The 21,281-nt window shown below is 45.3% G+C and overlaps 4 protein-coding genes across 5 annotated transcripts; 3 read left to right on the plus strand and 1 right to left on the minus strand.

Annotated features, from left to right (window-relative positions):
* Nucleotides 1-1,057: 1,057 nt before the first annotated feature.
* Nucleotides 1,058-14,702, plus strand: LOC6544383. 2 transcript variants are annotated; one of them, XM_015158236.2, is made up of 5 exons: nt 1,058-1,268; nt 1,906-2,049; nt 13,116-13,236; nt 13,299-13,730; nt 13,858-14,702. In XM_015158236.2, exons 3-5 carry the CDS (start codon nt 13,214-13,216, stop codon nt 14,375-14,377), a joined length of 975 nt encoding a protein of 324 aa, XP_015013722.1. In that variant the 5' UTR covers nt 1,058-1,268; nt 1,906-2,049; nt 13,116-13,213; the 3' UTR covers nt 14,378-14,702. The 2 variants fall into 2 exon arrangements, with proteins under 2 accessions (XP_015013722.1, XP_001971477.1); XM_001971441.3 differs by having other exon boundaries at nt 1,909-2,049.
* A 128-nt stretch (nt 14,703-14,830) lies between these two features.
* Nucleotides 14,831-15,860, plus strand: LOC6544384 (mediator of RNA polymerase II transcription subunit 4). Its single transcript, XM_001971442.3, has 2 exons — nt 14,831-15,183; nt 15,243-15,860. Exons 1-2 carry the CDS (start codon nt 14,947-14,949, stop codon nt 15,780-15,782), a joined length of 777 nt encoding a protein of 258 aa, XP_001971478.1. The 5' UTR covers nt 14,831-14,946; the 3' UTR covers nt 15,783-15,860.
* Nucleotides 15,861-16,019: 159 nt separating this feature from the next.
* On the plus strand, nt 16,020-19,813 carry LOC6544385 (cell division cycle protein 27 homolog). Its single transcript, XM_001971443.3, has 3 exons — nt 16,020-16,699; nt 16,773-16,848; nt 16,918-19,813. Exons 1-3 carry the CDS (start codon nt 16,676-16,678, stop codon nt 19,527-19,529), a joined length of 2,712 nt encoding a protein of 903 aa, XP_001971479.1. The 5' UTR covers nt 16,020-16,675; the 3' UTR covers nt 19,530-19,813.
* A 159-nt stretch (nt 19,814-19,972) lies between these two features.
* Nucleotides 19,973-21,116, minus strand: LOC6544386 (meiotic recombination protein P22). Its single transcript, XM_001971444.2, has 2 exons — nt 21,037-21,116; nt 19,973-20,973 (listed from the first exon to the last, which is right to left on the minus strand). Exon 2 carries the CDS (start codon nt 20,960-20,962, stop codon nt 19,973-19,975), a length of 990 nt encoding a protein of 329 aa, XP_001971480.1. The 5' UTR covers nt 20,963-20,973; nt 21,037-21,116.
* Between the last annotated feature and the right edge of the window lie 165 nt (nt 21,117-21,281).

Raw genomic sequence — 21,281 nt, forward strand, 5'->3', positions numbered from 1 at the left:
ACTGCAAACGGAAGTTGTGCGAAAGTTGTTGAAAAATTTCGCGCAACATTTTCACACAAATGCCGTGGAGCGCGAGTGGAATAAATGCCGATGTTAATGTATGAAAAATATGGCATGTAATATTTATTTACATGGCTAACTATTTTGAATACCATGCAGCGTGTAAATTGCAACCTTAAATGTTCACAATAGCGGGATTTGCGGCGCAAAGTGACCCAGAGAGTTGGGCCTCTGGCCCCATTATCGATGCCACTCATCCTAATGACATGATGCAAATTAAGCCCCCAACATCTGCCCCCCAGCCAACATGACCCCCAATGCTCCAGCCAACAGTCAAAAGCATTGCGCAGTCACGTGCGGCAGCTGGCCAAAAGCGGTGCCTGTCAGCCAGTGGGGCCTAATGTAGTAAGCCCCCAATGCACCTCACCTCCAACCCCTGTAACGCTCTCACTCCCACCCCCACCCCCACTGCCTCCCACCACCCACTTAGCCTCCCAGTGCACTGAAAATATCTTCCTTGACAGTTAATGCGACAAATTATCTGGAAGATAGGGTAAAAAAATGCCTTCTTTTTGTATCAAACAATAACTAGTTAAACAGTATATGTTTTAACTAAAAATAAAATAAATATTTTAAATATTTTCCCATAAAAGTTTTCTTAATTTTACTTAGTATTCAAGGTACCTCAAGCTGTAAACGGTTCAAAAATCATGGAATAGATGCAAACACTTTTTGGCTTACGAAGACAGCACTTGCATCTTTCGAGTCTTTTTTTCTCTGTGTGTGAATGCAGTGCACGTGTTGCAGAAGTTTCGGTTAACGGTTATTAAATGCAGTTTTTGCAGTTTGACAACAAGATGCAGTCGCCAAAAGTGCAAAGTGCAGATGGCGGAGACCGGCACGGCCAGGCCAAGAAAGCCACAGAGAGAGATAGAGAGACAGAGAATAGTTGGGAAAGAGCCGGAACAATTGGTAGTGAGATTGAGATGGGACTTGGCCAAGAGCGAAACCGGTTTGGAGTCGCGTTTTAGACCAGTTTAGACCACTCACAGGTGCTGGAACATTGTCGCCACTCTCGGGCGATCAGTTTGGGCCGAGATCGCGACGCGTTCGCTTCGATTTCCTCTACCGGAGCACGGTGCATTTGCAATCTCCGCGATTGCCAAACAATACAATAGCAAAACAAAGTTGTACTCCAATCCAAAAAAGCCAACGAAAAATCTGAGAAAAATAACGCGCAGCAAATTCAACTATTTTTAGCGGATTACGTGAGTGTCATTTGAATTTTTCGGCGTGAAGTATACGCCCGATCTGCTGGCGAGAAATAGCCGAAGAATAAAAAAGAACAGAGTGCTGGCCAAATTTGCTCACCATTTCTGTATGTGTGTGTGTGTGAGTGTGTGGTGTGCGTGTGTGTCTAAGCCAAAGTGTGTGTATTTGTGTGTTGTCCAACTCCAAAACCTGCTGCTATTATTAGCCTTAGCCAAGATTATGGGCGATTTCATTATGGCGATGCAATTTGCTGTGCCGCCGCAAAAAGCGAAACAAAAATGTAAAACAGAGCTTAGGCCGAGAAGATTTGAGCTGAGTTAGACGAGTTCCGATGTATTGGCCATTGTGTTTGGGCCGCCTCGCACCGCTTCGAGCCAACTTGCGAGAAGCTGCAACGCCTTTCATTCATTCATTCATGTCAGCAGGCGATTATATCATTCCCCATGTACGAGTATTAATGTGTTGGCTGGCATTTTGGCCAGAGCCAGTAAAGGTTTTTGGCCCACACACACACACACAGAATCACACACGCGTACACAGCGGCGACGATGTCATCGCCTTTATATTTGCATTAATATTTCCCTTCATATCTACATACATTGCAAATGTTTATTTTCTCGATTTTCGGTGCAGCAGCCATGTGAAGTGTAATGAAATGTGTACAGCAGCCAAAAACTAACAACCTGTCACACTGGCTGGCAAAAAGCGTTAACAATAAATAAGCGAAACAATACCAACAGCACGGCCAGTTCAACTGTATAACAATGAGGAGAGAAGGTAAGCCAGTTTTTGTATTTTATTTATTTTGTTGCCCACAACCATGCCGTGGAATACATTCCCATATCGCTATATATATGCAGAGGAAGTTGTGTGGATGCATAGACGAGAATACGGAGTGGAAAAGCCAAGGACACACGTCTTATATCAATACTTATATCAATAGACCATCTGAATTTAATTAAGACTATAAAATCGCCAGCTAATTTATGCGAAACGCTTAGACTTTGCAGAGTTTCCACTCTGTAATGCGATATATATAATGTTATTCTACTAAAATGACTAAGGAACAATAGGTCTTGGGTGATAACAGATTTATAAATTACTATTAAAATTCATCTAGAATCTTGAGCACTTTTGGTATATCTATTTTTCCAGTGCACGCTCGACTTGTTTATTTGCCAACAATTTGCTTTTTGGCGCAGTGGAATTGCACTTTGAGCATCTTAAGGTTGCCAACCACCTTCGGTTTCAATTTCCGCAAAACGTTGAACCGAACTCAGCTTTTGACTCTGCGTGGGTGGTGATTCCATTGATTACGCACCGGTTGACCCTGAAAGTGTCAGCCAAATGTTGGCTTATACTGGCCTTATATGAGCACGATACGGTCTTTTGTCGTTCAGTTTGTTCGCCTTTCGATGGCCGGAGTGCTTATGTCATTTGTCAACAGAGCAAAAATGATACCACATACGGATTCCGGTGGAAATTCGAGTGAAAAGCAACTTTGGTCATTTGGCAGCAAACTGCAATCTGTGGAATTGCCTCTAGGCAACAGGGGGACCAGTACAAATGCCAATACCAAATGGATCAATGAGTGAAATTTAATGTGCTTATATGCATTTAATTTATTGCTTTCTCTTTTCGCCCGAAAATGACAATCGTGATGGCAATAGGCATATCGAGGAAATGCTTTGACATAAGCCCTTACCCAACGATTTTATCATATGACAAACAATGAAAAGGAAAGCGTTTTCAAAAGGGCTGTTTGGCTTATCTATATGGCAAAGATAATAATAATAGAAAACCCCATGCAACCCACTGTGCATAACAGAACTTGCTTTTGGTTTTAGCTGGGCTGCTGAGCTGTTCAGTTGGTGATTTTTCTTCGGCATTATTTTTTCGTGTCTTCGCCGCTGGCGATGTTTATGTTTAAAAGCCAGCCATGCTTAGCACGCTTGCCATCCAATAAAAGTTGCACGGACAGCAGCGGCAGCTAGAAATTCAAAACCAACGCCAGCGGCCAAGTGTTTCTAGTTTTTCTCTTAGCCCCCTTTTTTTTTGATGACAATGTTTTGATAATAATCATAATTTTCTGTGTCTTTTATTGTGCCGGGGTATTTTTTACATTTTTCGTTTGCTTTGGGGTCAGCATGGAGTTGTGTTTGTCGTGATTGCGCCGAATTCGGCAACAATTAGAGTTTTGGCGTTGATAACTTTTCAGCTGAAAAGCCACTGCTCATGGTCAGCAGCGTAATTCGCAAGATGCAGCGAAAGTTACGTAATGCTGCGGCAGTGGCTGTGGCTGCTGCGGTTTGGCGCAGACAGGTTTTAAACGTTCAATTTGCAGCTGCACACGGTGCGTATACGTGTTAAGCGAGAAACCAGCAATTCATTGACTCCCGGCCACAGCAAATTTAAGCGAAGAGGGTATATACCCAACTATACATATACTCGTCAAAACACAAATCAATCTGAGCTAATCACAACTGGCAAGTTGGTTATATAAAGTCGTGTTACTATCCGCAAATATGCATAAAAAACAGCATACTCCCAGCTTTCGCAGTCTTTCTCATCTTTGGCGTTTGCGTGTGAATCCGAAAGACAACTAGAGAAATGAACCTAAAAACCCAGCAACTATTATGCAGGTACGAACCAACCAGCCAACTGCAACTTTCATCTGACATTCGAGACTGTATGCAATTGAAAATCTGCAAGCCGACAGATGACTTGGTGCTGGTGATGTCATCATCACACGTAATTAATGCCTCGTGTCGCTTGCACATTCATTGCGTGCATATTATACAAAAAAGTATCCGACATTCAGACATTCAAACATTCATACACTCAGGCATTCCGCGGTTGCATTCGAGCTATATAAATCAGCGATCGATTCGCAGATCGATGCTAAGTTGAATGCTTATTGAATCAATGATGGCAACCGGTTTTGGCTGCGATTTCTGATTGCTGATTGTGCAGGCAGTCCGACTTTTTAGGGTATCAGTCAACAGCAAATTATGGGTTTCATTAGACGCTCAACAGCATTTTCAAAGGCCATTACTGGCAATACGATTATTTTTTTTACAGCATCCATGCATAATTTTTAAGAACATTGGTGAAATTTAATTATACGCGTTGGCCTCTTTAAGTTTTTAAGCACTTATTCAGAAATATATAATTTGCCTAACAGCATCTTAAAGACTAGCAAAATAAAACTAAACTATAAGCAATTAACATGGAGTTCTATGCTACTTCCTTCACTTTTTCTGTGCTTCCACAAGTTAAGGTCCCAAGTAAATCCTATAATTGATTCCACCACAATTCAGTTGGCCTGGGAAACAATTGGCAGTGGCCAAACAATAAACAAAGCTCAATATGCAAAACCTCTTCACTGCCCAATCCATAATTCAATGTGGCCGAATCGGAGGCAAATTCCAAGCCATGGCAACGTCCTCAGTTTCAACATCTAATTGAGTGAGCAAGCATTTGATGAAATGTGCCCGAAACAGAGAAGCAATCAAGTCGCTAGGTAAAAATGCAAAAGAAGCTAAACTTGTTGAAAATACACACAGTTTTTTGTTGGGCTTCTCGAGTGCCTTTAGCTTTAACAATGCCAGCAAAGCCGAGTTCTGTGAGCCACACTTGACATTAAAGCATTTTCTCAGGGGCTATGCGAGTATACACGCCCCCACAAATCTTCGACGCGGGGCGATAAGTGGCTATGAAATTATACATGTATTCCGAGCAAAGGCAAATATTATACAACATCAGCTTTGGCCAAATTATAAAAGGCAACACCCCTCTCATAAATCGCTGTCTGCGTTTTGCCGCCAAAAGACCTTGGCGGCCAGCCAAAATACATTAACTTTATATACTCGTATACAAATGACCGACAACAAAAGGGGCAAAAAGTCTCAAGATTGTGTTTGATATTTAGCGGAGATTCGTTAGGTTCAACCTATTTAGTTTATTCGCTTCTATGATCTACGGTCATCTTCATCACGAGAGCCGCGTCATCGGCGATCATATAACATTATGATTATGCGGAGATGTCATGCAATCATTAGGGTATAATTAAGTTGAGCCCAGCTTTTTAAGGAAACGCAAATGGAGTTCCTGAAAGGAGAAAAACTGCTCTCGGTATTTCCGCCATGCAGCGAAATAATTGTGAAACAATGAATGTGCGAAAGAAAAAAAAAAAAGAAAAAGGCCTAACGAGTTGCAATATTAATTAATCTCCGTCCGTGTCCCGGCTGCATTAGAATACTGGTAGCCGCCACCAACTGGGCATTCTCAACACCGCCGATCCACAGCGATCCATTCCGATCCAATCCAAGCCTATCCGATCCAATCCAAGCCAATCCGCTGCGATCGGAGCAGCTGCAGCCTAGCGTGGGAAACCGATGGCGATGCAAACTGGCCAAGGCGGACACTGGAGGTCCGGGCTGCTAGGTGGAGTGGAGGATGTGGTTGTGGATGTGGATATATAGCCACGATCTGGTCTGGGAGCCTCGAGTTTGCATGTGCTCATGTGTCGATTGCCGCATTGGCTTATTATTTGATATTTAAGGTCTGCCTTTATATGTTTCCAACACTTTTTCTATTTGTACTTACGAACTTTATTGTCAACCTGCCTGTTGTGCAATGGAAATTAATGCAGCAGTTTGATAGCAATGCGCAAGTACGGGCGACACTGCCTACAATCAACCTCTTTATAGCGCTTCAATTGTGTATTTTTAATTATCGCCATGAGTCAGAAATGAGTTCATTAAACACTTGAGGTTCATTAAAAATGTAGAATACCTTTATAATTGCTTTGCAAAAAATGTCAGAAAAAGAAAGTCATTTAGCGTACAACTAGTTTTTATTATATGTTATAACCATATATATGGTATAGGGTATATATATGGTTTAGATATACATATGGCTTATATATATGGTCAAAGTTGGTAGGTAGTTTCGCCTGTATGCGCATTGCGCCACTTGTTTGCAACCCGATCCTTATGATAGTCAGTAGATCAATAGATTACAGACGCATTGGGGTTTACGAGGTCGTAAAAGTGGCGAACTGTTTAGTTCAGTGTGTCTGCCTTTGATGTTCAGTCGAGGCACTTGTGCAGTTATTTGAACTATTAATGAAACCGAATTATGTGCACAGGCGGCTGTCTGAAAAGAAAATAGAAAAGTGGCACTCAGCAGGGCGGGGGGAGGCGGAAACAAAAGCTATAACGGTGCGGCTGTGTAGCGGTGGCATGCAGTCAAAGAGATACATTTTGGGCTCCCTACTGCCTTGGCTGGCTGACTGCCCATAAATAAGGCAAACAGGTTTACCCCTGGCAGCCCCGACCAGAAACCACCAAAACCAGCGAACTACCTAACCACCGCTGGAACCGCTGGAATCGCTGGCACCGCTGGAGCCACCACCTTACCCCAAAAAGCAAGAATATTTATTATGCGCATTGTTTTGGGTGCCATTTAGACCGTGCGCCACAGATACGAATCCGCACGGATTCCAGAACGCAGCTAGAACCACGCAGTACTAAGTAATACCGAAGTACTCAAGCACCTGACGATCTCTATCTGCAGCGGTTCTGCTCGGAGACCTGGTTAATGTGCCACAACCGCGTTGGTAATACGACCACAAATCTAGACGTCTGTCAAAGCGGATCATTGTGCCTGCAATCGAACGACACCCTGGTCTGCACTCAAGCCAAAGTGAAAATCAATTTACCCACACCATATGGCGGAGTAGCTATTCCACTGGAGTGCAATTATGCCGGAAGACGACACCATTAAGCCAGAAGCCAGGGGAAAACAGCGGGCGCCCACATAACCATATTGGAAAAGTGTGCTAATGAAGTGCGAATGGCTAAGTGCGCCCTCCGCATATCGATTCGAAATGCGTTGGTGTGATGAAAGTGCTATTACTTCTATACAATGCCCTAACATTAATACCCTTTTCTTCTGGTTACAGTAACATACATGTTTTTTCAAAGGGCTGCAATAAGTATAAGTGTAAGCATATCTGCCAAAATAATCTCACTCGCAAGGAACTACAAATCTATGAGTAATTTCTTGCAATCGGCGGATTAGCTTGATCCCCCAGGCAAAAACAGAACTGTGGAAGCTAACTCTGTCCCAAGTCCGCAAATCATCTTGGACCTTTTGTACTTTCAAGTATGCCTGCTCATGCACTAAGCCCTTGAATCCAGCCATTTTGCGGAGTTGGGTGGCCAAAGACAATCCCAACCGTGGAGATTGCCCACCGACAACTGTTGCGCTTAAGGTGAAAAACTGGGGGCATGTGGAGTCATACATATGTGGCATACCCCTTGCAAAAAAAAAAAAAAAGTGGTGGAAAGAGGGTTGGGTTGATTGAAATTGATGTGGCAGACGTGACGCAGTCGAAAAAGGGACCTTTCAGACACCTCACATGACCACTTCATCGTTTCTTGGCCCACAAAACAACAATTGGCCAACAGCTTCATTTTAGCCCTTGCCAGTTGCCACAATTGCAGAAGCAAACCAAAGGCGTGGCTAAAATAAAAACAAAACACCCGGCCGCTGTAAACAATTTTTTGCTGTTTAAAGTGAGCTTGCAGAAAATAAAAAGTAAAAGAATCAAAGGGAAAAAATTGAAAGCGGATGGTGGTGGGCGGTTTTTTTTTTTTTTTTTGTTTTTTTTTTTGGTAGGAAGTGGCCTAGCTAAGGCCGCTAAGTCAACTTTCTCCACTCGATTGTTGGGATTTAATATTGTTTGCCTCATACACCAGCAATGCCAATTGTAAACTTCTTTTCGAGTCCGTTTCTGTTCAATTATTCTTGCTATATCAGCCATTGATTTTAATGGCTTACTTGGCGCAGCGCAACATTAAAAAAATGGCTTAAAAATTAATAAAAGAAATTTGGCATCTTTATCGCACTTTCATCGCCCAATGCCCCATGCCGCACTTGGCCATAATTAATTTCGTTCCCTTGCCTTTTGGCCAAAAAGCCTGACGACGTGAGCGAGCATTTATGGCTAGAAAGTTTGAAGAGGGGGTGTCTTAGGTTTTGGGTTTTGGCTTTGGCTTTGGCTTTTGCCGCATGGCTATTGTCGTTGTCAAATTGTTTTGCCAACTGACCGCCCATTTGAATTTTTTCGGCCAACTTGTTGGATTACCATGGGTCGCTTTGAAATGGTCTCAGTGAAATTACAACTTCCCATTTTATGCGCTGCAAGTTTTAGCCCAAAGTTCGGCAGAACTTTCCCATCTTAGCCAAGTGCTTTATGAATAATATATGACATTGTATAACATTTTTAATATGTACATATGTAGGCAGCATTGGGAACCTGCCCATCGTACAACTGAATAATTTTAAACGCTGCTCATTTTTCAAGTCTGCGCGCCCTTTTCGGAATCCGTGGCGGCCTCTTTTCTACGTTCGTTTGTGTCTTTAATAGCCGGCAGGGTTAAAAATTTAATGGAAAAACGTTTTAATAAATCAGTTAAGTGGTCTTGCCGCTTTTTTCTCCCCCTTCCACCCTCTTTGCGGCTAATTACACGCATTAGTGTTGGCCAGTCCCACATCCCCAAGTCGTTTCTTTGGCGTGTTAACAGCCGCACCGGTGTCTCCATCTCCAGCTCCAGCTTCAGCTCCATCTTCCATGGATGCGACTCCAAGCTCCACTTCGAGAACTCCATATACTACATACACACACATATATATCCACATAGCCTCCATAGCCTCGTCGCAATGTCGACCATGCAGCGCGTAATTTAGCAATTAAAAGCGATTAACGCGCGGCAGACATGGCTACTTAGTGTCTAAGATCGGCGACGAGACCACGCATCGTATACGTATATATCGGATATATATATGCGTATATATAGGTGGATCTACCCAGTACCCACAAAGCCAGTTTGAAGACCAAGCCAAATCAGCATCAAGTGTTTGACTCCCGACAATGCAATCAAATTTTATGCTGATTATCGAAAACATGCAGCCAAACTTAATAGTCGTGCGCAATTAAGCAAGGGTATTCTGCTCGAATGCATTTGAATGTTTTTGATTCGACTCGAATATTCATAAACTCACAGCGGCATACTTGCTTTTGCCCGTTTAACGACTTATGGGTTTTATAGCACAGAAACACCAAGCTATTTGGATTTCTGCAGTTGAACACTTATAAATATGTGTCTTAGTACGCAGATAATTATTTCTTTAAGAAATATGTGCACTGCGCCTGATCATTTTCGTAATTGAAAGCCCAAATTCCAATGCAGGAAATACATTCACAAATTCCCTAACGTTTTATTAACTAAACAAATAGGCTAAGCCCATAACAATTGCTGATTTATGGACATTAAAAGATCACTTACTGCGCAACCGCACCAAATGGTAATTGTACAATGCAAATTCGCAGAATGACAAGGTAAAGTGTGTTATTATTTATTCTAGCGAATTCTGGGGGCGCTGTGGGGATTTATTTATTGGATTGCGGCTTTGGCGAACTGTGGCCAGCAGCTTTTGGCCAGGCAATGGAAACTCCCTCCCGACTCCACATCCTTCTGTCGATCATCACCTGGTTTTTTTACTTTTTTTTTTTTTGTGAAAGGCGAACCAATGCGGGTTGACTGCTACAGATTTGTTCGATGGCGGCTGGCCTGCAGTTCTAGTGAATGCCATGCCCCAGTTTTTCGGGCACATCCACATGGATGGCAGGGGGAGAAACTTTCTAAACCGCGCCCCAAAAAAGAAATACAAAATATATGCCGCACCGGCCATGAAATCTGCATGCTGACCACAAGTTTTTCGGTCCACCAGCAAGTTCAAGTCCGTTCAACCTTTACGACACTTGACCACAACGGTTGCAGTGGAGTGCATTTTTGTGGTCACTCCCTTGGCGGCGGCGCCAGTTTCACAGTTTTCTCACCTGGGCGTTGGTGTTACAATTGCCGCGAATTAACTTCTCGTTTTCGCCGAGCAGCTACTTCCGCTCTTAACCCATTGTTGCCCCCCTCCGGCAGCGGAAGCAGCGAAAGTGGTGAAATCCATCGAAGACAATGGTGGAGGCGCCACTGCCTCGGCGGTTGAACGACAAAATGCAAATTTCTTGTAAGCTGGTCCATCTAAAAGGCTTTACGAGTGATGTGGCAAAAACATATAGCACACAGCGAGAAAAAACTCTTAGGTTGTCAAGCATTTTCGTAAAAATATCACAGTGACAATTCAATACTTTTATCAAAATATCAAATCGACAATTTAACACTTTTATCAAAATATCAAGTCGACAATTTAATACTTTTATCAAAATATCCGAGTGACAATTCAATACTTTCATCAAAATATCAGATCGACAATTCAATACTTTCGTAAAAATATCAGAGTGATATCAATAGTTTCATCAAAATAACAGAGTGACCATTCAATACAATCCTAAAGTTTTGTTAGTGTGTAGTATGGTGCCCCCTTATAAGAAAAATTGGTATATAGAATATATCTTTGTGCATGAAACTAACGATGCTCTCGAGCGAGTTCTCGAGGCTTTCACGGTTTATTAAGGCTGTTTATGTGGCGTTAAATGTTAAGGCCACGCGGTGCGGCAAGGTGAATGGTAAATGCGGGAACAAGCACATTTTAATGGCATTCGCATTCCATTTGGGCAGCGCCGCAAAAGGAGAAGGCTTTAATATAAGTCAGGCCTAACAAAACAAACCCCAAAAACCGCATAAACAAATCAATGTGCGGAGTGGAAATCCGACGCATGGGAGTTGCAAGTCCGTCTTTGATGGCCGCCAAGTGATAGAAGTGGTTAGAAATCAGTGGAAATACTACCAGCACAGGAGGCCAAATGGAGCGGTTCAAATCCAAGTCAGTGCCATAGGGACCACACAGATGAAAGGGTCGCCCTTTCTGTTTTGCCCCTTTTTTCTGTTTTTTCTTAAGGTTTCTGTCTCTCAAGCTCCCCGAACCGCACACCCAATTCGATTTTTCATTTGACGACGTTACCGCCCACACCATAAATGTATGGTGTGTGTGTGTGTGTGTGTGTGTGTGTGTGTATTTCTGTCCCCAGGCACAGAAATCACCGCATTGAACTTGAAAGTTGGCATTGAGAGGACTGGACTGGACCCAAGCGAAGCGAAACCAAACCGAACCGAGCTGAACCGAACCGAACCGAACCGCAAAGAGACCCCCACACAGATCCACAGATCCAGATCCCAACTGACAATTGTATCGCGATTGACCGCCGGGCAGGGCACAAATGTAAATGCACTCAGAGATTGGCTTCAGCTGAAATAATAAGAAAGCTGGCCGCGAAACTCTGAGAAAGGGGTCCGTTTCTGTGGAGGATTGAGGGGCGGAGCAGGAGGAGCCGTAGGAGCCAGCCCATCCCAGCTGGCCATCTTACACAGATAACGACACCCTTTAATTGGCCTAATCGAGGCAATAACTCAATTTTATCAGCTGCCATTGGCGTTAATGATATGCTGCGAAAAAGAAGCTGGTAAATTATAAACTCATTCGCCCGGCAGATTCGTTAAAAATAAATATACATATCTGATTAGAGTTTTCCCTGATTGACACAGTCGTAGCAGTTGTATCAGCTACACTTCTTCAAAGCAATATGCTAATAATAAGAGGCTGGCATAATATGGGCAGAATTCTCGAACAGGTTCGTTAAAATTCTTAGCAAAAACACCTAAAAGCGAGGAGTTCGCAATATATGGCTACTTTTGATTGACATATTCGAGTGTCATAAATAGAGCTCAGCTTTGGCGAGGGGTTAATGATACACAGAGGAAAATCAGGCATGATTACATGCCTAAGCATAGTAAAAGCTCTGTTTTGCTGAAATATGTTACCTGTTGATTGACATATTCGAGTGTGATAAAAATGCTGATTTGTGAGCCTACCGGGGTGCGTAAACAAATTCATGGGAACATCATCGGACTGAGATTAAGTTTGCGGCCGATGGAACCAGTTTGCCCTTAACCCGCTGACGCTCCCTTTTATCAGCTGTCACCTCGGTTGGGTTGGAGTGACGCACCCAGAACCGAGCACTACGTGACCAAGTGACAAATTGCAGGCGAATGTCGAACGGCGAATGGCGAATGGCTGCGAAGGACGGGCAACTTCAATTTCTCTGCCATGAACTTGAAAGAACGAACAAATTTCTCCAACTTTGCTGAGTGCCTGCGGTGTGTGTTCTTGATGGCCAGGAGTTGGGGTATGGGGGCGATTTTAACAGAAAAGTGCAACGAACTGTCATTGCAATCATTAAGCTGGGTGTGTCCTCTGCTCAGATACCATAAATTGATATAAGTTATGCAAGGCGTAAAGGAAGTTTAAGGTCTGTTTTGATTGCAAAAGGGAATTAATGGCATTCTCGGCACCTCCATGGACTGCCAGCTTATCGAAATACCCTTTTTGTTTATGATCCTTTGTCTCAGGTTTCAATTAACTGCTGCACTTTGATAAGCAGTATCCCATTACTTTCAGGTAACCTATTTTGAAAAAAAAAGTTTTTCAGTTAAAAAACATTTTTGTCATTTTACTGTTGGAGTTTGGAGTTGCTTGAAATTTGTACGATCCAGGTGGTGTTCCTGAGTTTTTGTTCTTTTTCAATATATATTTAACTATTCAACTTTTGCGAGCGTAGAACACAGAACACAGAGCCATAAAACTTTACATTACGCTTGTGAAATTCAAACAAACCAGTTATTTTATTGAATATGGCAGCAGTCGAATGAAACTTTCATCGCTCTAATTAAAAGTTCTAAGCTATCCGATAAAGTGGGGCCAAAACCTAATTGCCATGAAGTCGAGCTCATCGTGTGTTTGTTTTACTTCCCCATTGGCAGGCACCTCGAGGAATTGCTAGTCGGGTCCATTAGCAGTCAATCAGCCGCAGAGAAGAGCCAGCAAAAGATACAGATACAGCCGGTGCAAAAGATACAGGATGCACGAGAGACAAGTGAAGAAGTGAGTAGCGGATGGGCCACTTAGCGGCCAATTGGCGATAACATTCTGCGATCCAATTACAGGTTGAAGGGCAGCCATTATGTGGCCACGCACGGTCGCCTCACTCCGGACCCGCCCTACGTCCACTCGAACCGGGGCTACTCCACGGACGGCGATGAGACCCACTCCCACCGGGCACCCTCGGAGCGCACCTACTCGGAGTACACGCTGACCCACGAGCGCATCTCGCCGCAGTACAATGGGTCGCGCAAGAAGCGCTCCTCCTCCGCCTCGAATGGCCACCACCACAACCAGCACCTGCAGAGCAGCTACAGCCACAGTCAGATGGGCCTCTCCAGTTCGCCGGACAACGGAGGACCACGCTCCCTCAGCGGACCGCCGCCCACGCGACAGCCACCGCGTGCTCCGTCCGCCCTGAGCTACGACCAGGCTGGGGACGCGGGCAGCGACATCTATGTGACCAGTGCCGCCTACAAGGCGCCCTCCGAGATCAGGTGCGTGGCTCCAATGCTTAATGTTAGCATAGAAACCAACTCGACTATCAGATACCAGTTACTCAGCTATAACGTTTTGCTCTATGTATTCAGTAATAAGTAACTAATCGACCTACCTCCATTGCAGTCGCTACAGCCAGCGCCCAGTGTCCCGAGGAGCTCCACGGAGTGTTTACTCGGTGGCCAGTACGGCCAAAACCGGACGCAGTGCCCGCTCGACGACCCGGAGAGGCGCCAAGGTGGAGACGATGTCCGCACCGAATCCATTTTGTCCGAATGTCAAGGGCGTGTGCTGCCTGATGCTGTTGCTGAATTTGGGCCTGATCCTGGTGACGCTGGGATTCGTGATTGTGGTGCAGTTCTATGAGCCACTGTACGTGTGGATACTGGGCATCGTGTTCCTGGTCTTTGGCTTCCTCACGCTGATCGGCTGCATGATCTACTGCGTGTATGTGTTCCGGGATGCGAAGACGCCGTCGCAGGTGCGAAACGAGGATCTCTACTGGACGCGGCATTGGCAAAAGAATATCGGGTATACGCCGCAGGAGATCAACTACAAGGCGGATAAATATGATGCCTACTCGGATCGCTATTCGGTCAGCAAGCTGAGTGGAAAATATTCGGATCGCGAGAGCCAGCGATACTGATACTGATTGTTATGCACATGCGGTTTGATAATAGGGGATCCTTCCAGCCGGCGAAGAAATATCAATAGCAACATATAAACCACTTATATCTTAACTAATTGTAAGACTATCTACTAGTTCTAAACGGTTATTAACAAGGCCCCTCAACGTACCTGCTGCAAGTTGCTTGCTGGTTTGTATGTTTTAAGTGAGAAACTGAAGGGAGACGAGAGGATACAACAGAGTATTGTAATCTGCCATAATCAACAAGAGAGTTTTATGCTAAAATTGTAACTGCAATTGTAACACATGAGAAATAAACAAGCAAATAATACTTACTAGAGAAAACACGGCGAATTTGCTCTGTCATTTAAATTTCCTGTGCTTTAGTGTAATAAAAAAAAACCGTGTGGCAACTCTGTTGTCTGGCAACATCAACATTTGCGGTATTTTTCGGGGCCTATTTACAGAATAATTATTAAAAATAAAATACTAGAAGGTATATTCTAGCAATCGAACAACAGCCACATTGCGGTGTGGAAAATAAACAATTTGCAATTATTGTTTAAACCAAACGAATTAGCGAGATAATGTCGTTTCACCTCAGCACAAAGGAGCGCCTATTGCTCCTGATCGACGACATTGAAATGATTGCCAAGGAATTGATCGAGCAGGCGCACCAGAAGATCTCCAGCACCGAACTGGTGGACCTGTTGGATTTGCTGGTGGCCAAAGATGAAGAGTTCCGCAAAATGCTGGAATTGGCGGACGAGCAGGCCAAAGTGGAGGAGGCGATGGACAAACTGCGCGCCAAGGTCGAGGTGCACGTAAGTGGATGTCTTGTATTCGCCCCAAAAATCAGTTATAAACTGGATTTCCCCATCAGGACCGTGAGATCCAAAAGCTGCAGAAGTCCTTAAAGGATGCGGAGCTCATTCTGTCCACGGCCATCTTCCAGGCACGCCAGAAACTGGCCAGCATCAATCAAGCCAACAAACGACCGGTTTCCTCGGAAGAGCTCATCAAATACGCACATCGGATTAGCTCTGCCAATGCGGTCAGTGCTCCGCTCACTTGGTGCATAGGCGACCTACGGCGCCCCTATCCAACGGACATTGAGATGCGCAACGGTCTGCTGGGAAAATCCGAGCAAAACATCAACGGCGGTCCAGTGACCCATCAGAACAGTGGCATGCCCTCGGAGCAGCAGAGAACCTTGTCCGGCAGCGCAGGAAGTGGGAGTGGCAGTGGCGCCGGCGGCGAGGTGCCCAATGCCTTCCAGAATCAGTTCAACTGGAATCTTGGAGAGCTGCACATGACCATGGGCGCCTCCGGGAACACAGTGGCCTTGGAGACGCGCGCCCAGGACGATGTGGAGGTCATGTCCACGGATAGTTCAAGCTCCAGCTCCAGCGATTCGCAGTAGATTTGGGATGCACAACTATAATTAAAATTCGTTTAAGCAAGTAGTAATAGGTATTTAATAAAAGCGCTCTATAAGATAGGCTAGTTTTATATATTTGTGCTGGGATACACAAATAGTTGAATTGGTATTTAAAAAATTTCAAATTGTGGCAGATGTAAAGTTAAGTGTTAGTGGAAATAGCTTATCAACACTCGCCCTGGCTTTCGTGAAAAGCGTTGGTATTTTCGCGCTACTACAATACGGTCTTCCACAACCACAGAAACAATCGATTGGCAGTGTCGCGTGCAATCGATACTTTGACAGCTCTCACATATTTTAGTTTTGGGTTTTAAAATAAAATGGAATGCAATGCGAATGCAGCGTGTTTCAAGTAGCTAAAATGTGGCCAAGGTTTAGTCCAGTGTCGCCGCCAATCGCAGATCAGCACCGTGTGCGCCTATAACAACAGATAAGCTCCGAAAACGATTGTAGAAAACCGACCCCCATTCGCAGTGTGTGTGTACAGAGGGCGAAGCGAAGCGAAGGCTCGACTCAAACCAATTGCAATATCAAAAAAGTGGAAGTGGAAGGTGGAGTGGAGTGGCCAGGGAGCGAGAGATACCGCCATCGCCACTTGCATCGCCGCATCCGCAATCGGGTTACATACCACATTCACATACCATACAGCACACAGACCAAACTTTTACTTTTCGGATCCGATATTGTTGGGGAAAATTTGCCAAAAAAAAAAAAAATTTATATATAAAAAGAAGCGTGCACTAGTGGCGACATGACAATTTGTTTGATTTCTACACCGTGCATATTTGAATTACTTGAAAGCCAAGAATCACAGTGAAGCCACAAGCACGCACAACCATAGAGCGCCCCTAGAAAGTCGCATAGACCGCCCATACATGATGATTCAAGAGCCCGTGCAGGTAAATCAATAGCTCCTCGGTCCACCTGGCCTCTAAAAAACCAAATGCTCTCTCTTTTTTTCCATTCCAAAAGGCCGCCATATGGCACTGCCTGAATTACTACAACTTCAAGGATGCTGTTTTCCTGGCGGAGCGACTGTGCTCAGAAGGTATAGGTCAAGGTCTCCTTTGGTTGGCCGGGTACATCACTGATTTTCTTTTCCATTGTGTCTTTTCAGTGGAGAGCGACGAGACGATATTCCTGCTGGCCACCAGCTACTTCCGCTCCAATCAGGTGCACCAGGCATACTGGCTGCTCAAAGAGAAGGCACTACGCTCGCCACAGTGTCGCTATCTACAGGCCAAATGCGCCTACGAGCTGAAGAAATACGCCGAAGCGGAGAGCGTTCTGATCTCTACGGGATTCGCGGACGCCAAGAACTGCGATGAACTGCAGCGGGACTTCGGGGATCTGGCCTGCTTCGCCTATCAGTTAATGGCCCAGATATGCGTGAGAACCGAGCGCAACAAACTGGCCGTCAGTGCTTTAAGGCGGGCCCTCAAGCTGAACCCATTCATGTGGCACGCCTTCGCTGATCTGTGCCTGCTGGGCCAGGACACAGATGCGGCGACCATATTCCAGATCCACAGCACAGATGTGTTCAACACCTGCCAAGGCAGCAGCGCCAATGCCAATGCAATAGTGCTGTTCGGCGCCGAGCAGCAAAGTCAACAGCATCAGGAGCGCCAGTCGCTGATCACCAACCTAAGCAACTCCAACTACATTCTGACCACGCCCGTTGATCAGCAACAACAGAATCAGCAGCAGGTGCAGCAGATCAACCAGAATCAGAACCACAACAGCAACATGGTGACGCCCATCAACAATAATAATAATAACAACAATCTCAATAGCTCGATCAGCATGCTGCGCGGCGGTTTGGTGCAAAACTCCAGCATGCTGGCGATGCTGGAGGACACACCTATGGGATATCCGCAGGACACAGCCGGTCAGCATCAGCAGAACCAGCAGCTCTACGACATGAGCAGCGGCACACCCTTCCGCAAGCAGTTCAAATACCTTTCAGCCATCTCACCGCCAACTCCGAGCTTTGGCATCATGCCACTGACTAGTCCCTGCACCGGCAACGATGGCTCCTTCATTGGCAACCACACGCCCGTTATGAATATTACCTATTCGCCGATGCCGCAGATGCTGGTCGAGGTCAATCAGGAGCCGAAGATGATGGGCAAAAAGCTTAAGACACATGTGGGCGGACTCATCAATCGCAAGGAGGGCAGCCTTAACAAACCCGCCGTCTTTACGCAAGCCGGTAACATAACGCCCCGCACCCCAAACAACAATAATGTGGGCAACAATGGCAATATGAATGTGCCGCCCAATCCGAATGCTGCAGTGCGCCGCAGTTCGCGGCTGTTCAGCAACTCGTATTCGGTGAAGGAGAACAATAAATCGCCCAACATAGCCAACAAGTTTGTGCAGCCACGTTCGCCGCCCCGCAAAACCAAGTCACGGATGACCAAGATCTGCCTGAATAACGAACTGATCGAGGAGAAGTCCCACCACCTGTCCGAGAAGCGCAAGGAGAAGGTGGAGACTATTACTTCCTCGGGAGCGAATAATAACAGCGGTGGCCGCAGTGCCGCCGAGGAGGCCAAAGTACTGTTGAACAATAGCTTAAACAACGCCCAGACGATGGCCCACCAGCTAATGGGCCTCAAGAAACAGTCGGCCGATGGGCTGATGGCCCTTCTGCGGGATTTGGCTGAAGCCTATCAGCTGCTTTCCAACTTCCAGTGCAAGGCGGCCATAAAGCAGCTAGAGACGACGATACCAAAGCACCACCTGAACTCCAGCTGGGTGCAGTCGCTCATCGGACTGGCCAGGTACGAGATGCGCGAGTATGAGGCGGCGGTGGCGATATTTGAAAGCATCCACAAGGCAGAGCCATGTCGCTTGGACTACATGGAGATATACTCGTCATCTCTGTGGCATCTGCAGCGTGAAGTGGAGCTGTCTGCTCTCGCCCAGGATCTGATTAACCAGGACAAAACTAGCCCGGTGACCTGGTGTGTGGCCGGAAATTGCTTCTCCCTGCAAAAGGAGCACGAAACAGCGATTAAGTTCTTTAAACGGGCTGTCCAAGTGGATCCAGACTTTGTCTACAGCTACACACTGCTGGGGCATGAGCTCGTACTCACCGAAGAATTTGAAAAGGCCATGGACTACTTCCGGGCCGCAGTGGTTAGAGATCCACGGCATTACAACGCTTGGTACGGCATCGGCACCATATACTCCAAGCAGGAGAAGTATGAGCTGGCTGAAATTCACTACGTGAAGGCACTGAAAATCAATCCGCAGAACTCGGTGATCCTCGTCCACATCGGCGCCATGCAATTCTACATGAAGAAGAAGGATCTGTCGCTGCAGACCCTAAACACGGCCGCCACGCTGGACCCCAAGAACCCGCTTACGCGATTCCATCGCGGTTCCATCTACTTCTCTTTGGGCAAGTACCAGGAGGCGTTGCGCGAACTGGAGGAGCTTAAGGAAGTCGTGCCCAAGGAGTCGGTGGTGTTCTATCTGATCGGCAAAATTCACAAGACGCTCGGCAACATGGATCTGGCGCTGATGCACTTCAGCTGGGCCACCGACCTGGATCCCAAGGGTGCCAACAATCAAATCAAAGATGCCTTCGACTCCATGGCCCATCCCAGCTGCTGTCCGGCCAACACTACGGCCCTGGACGTTGATCTGGAGCCAACTTCGGAGCGTTCCGATGACTCCACGCAGGCGCAGCAGGACGGAAGCTACGACAGCGACTACTAGGGAGCTGCGCCTCCAAATTCACGCGGTTGTATATACATTAAAGAGAAACACAGTAAACAAAGGAAAACTTAGTAACAGATACAAAAACCCCGATCGATTGCTGCTGTATGGTCGTAGAGGAAAGGAAACCAATTATGAAGTATAATAAAGTCTAGATAACGTTTAGCATTAGTAATTTAAAATATACAACAAAGTAAATGGTTTAAACAAAACTTGTGCACTCTGAAAGTCTAAGGCAAAATAACAAAAAAACAAACAACAAAAAACAACAATAATTAAATACCACTTAAAAATATACAAAGAATCGAGATACATTTTAAATGTTAAGTTATAGCAACAAGGATCTTAAGGATCTTGAGCTTGGACTTGATCAATGGGAATGATCACATTAAAACTATGCAACGTGGAAACATTTCGTGTGTTCACCTATAGGGCACTCATTTTTAAGATACTTCCCGTTCCTCCTCCTCTAGTTTTACCGGAAAGCGTAGGATCTGCTCGTGGGTTAAACCCTGGGTGATTTCCAGGACACTGCGGAGTCGCTCCAAGTCCACGTTCAGCATGGTTGCCAATGTGGGCAGGTGCTCCTCCAGCAAAATATACTGACGTGGTCGCTGCATGGTCAGAATGCTGCTTATGTCCTTGGTGCCGAAGATTTCGCCAATGGAATCGGACAGGGAGATGTTCATGGAGACATCGGAGTCGAGATCCGATGGCGATTTGTTTATGACTTCACCATGTGGCTCCGCCGTTTGAATCTCATCGTGCGTGAGGCACAGATCGCGGAATTCCATAGCCGGAGCAGATAAGGAACGACTTCGAACGGCAGAACTGGCATTTACTGCGGGCGGAAGTTGATGAACAAAATGTGCTGGATATTTCGCAGGCAGCTTCGATGGCGATGGTGTGTTCCCTAGATGATCGTTCGGAATACTTGATTGCAGTTTTTTGGGCTTTTCCTTAGCCGTTTGCTTTGGTTTTCGGCCACGTTTTTTGGGAGTGCATTGCGTGCTCCTCTTTTGTGAATTCCTTGGAGGATCTCTTTTTTGAGTGTTCTTTCCGGGTTTCTTTGCATCATCTAACCTCTTTAAGTGGACAATCTTATCCGATGGCTTAAGGTGGACGATTTTATTCGAAGGTTTCAATTGGAGAACTTTAGCTGGGGATCGAAGATCAGCCGAGGATCTCAGGTGCACTAACTTAGCTGCCGGCTTCAAGTGAACCACTTTTTCTTGGTGCTGCAAGAGTTCACTGTAATCATCTTCAGTGTTTCCAAACAATTGAGGAGAAAGACTTTTGGGCGGAATCTTCGGCAAATCGCGATTTTCCTTGTCGATCAGGCGCTGTGATCGCCGTAATGGGGAGTGCTGGGAACCCCCAACCAAGGAGCAGTAGGTGGAGGCTGGACTCGGGGTGACTGTTATCCTATCCATTCCGTTTTATACTATGGAAATAACAAAAATGTTGTTTAAACTATCACTCGATCCAATATTACAAAAAAACTTACAGTTAGCGCGATAACAGGATTTTATGAATTGAGTAACAGGACCTTGTTATCGAAAAAGCTTAGGGCTGCCACCCAATTTATCAATGTTATAATTTGTAAATTTATTGAACATAAATAAATAAATTCTTAACTTGAAATGGAGTAATATCATCCTTTTAAAATACCATCAATCACGGGTAGTTCGTTACAGTGAAATATTAAAAAAAAAAAGTTTATTTTAAGATAAATTTAAAAGCTGTATAAAT

Source organism: Drosophila erecta, unplaced genomic scaffold, assembly GCF_003286155.1.
Source record: "Drosophila erecta strain 14021-0224.00,06,07 unplaced genomic scaffold, DereRS2 tig00000021-arrow-pilon, whole genome shotgun sequence".
Taxonomy (NCBI): domain Eukaryota; kingdom Metazoa; phylum Arthropoda; class Insecta; order Diptera; family Drosophilidae; genus Drosophila; species Drosophila erecta.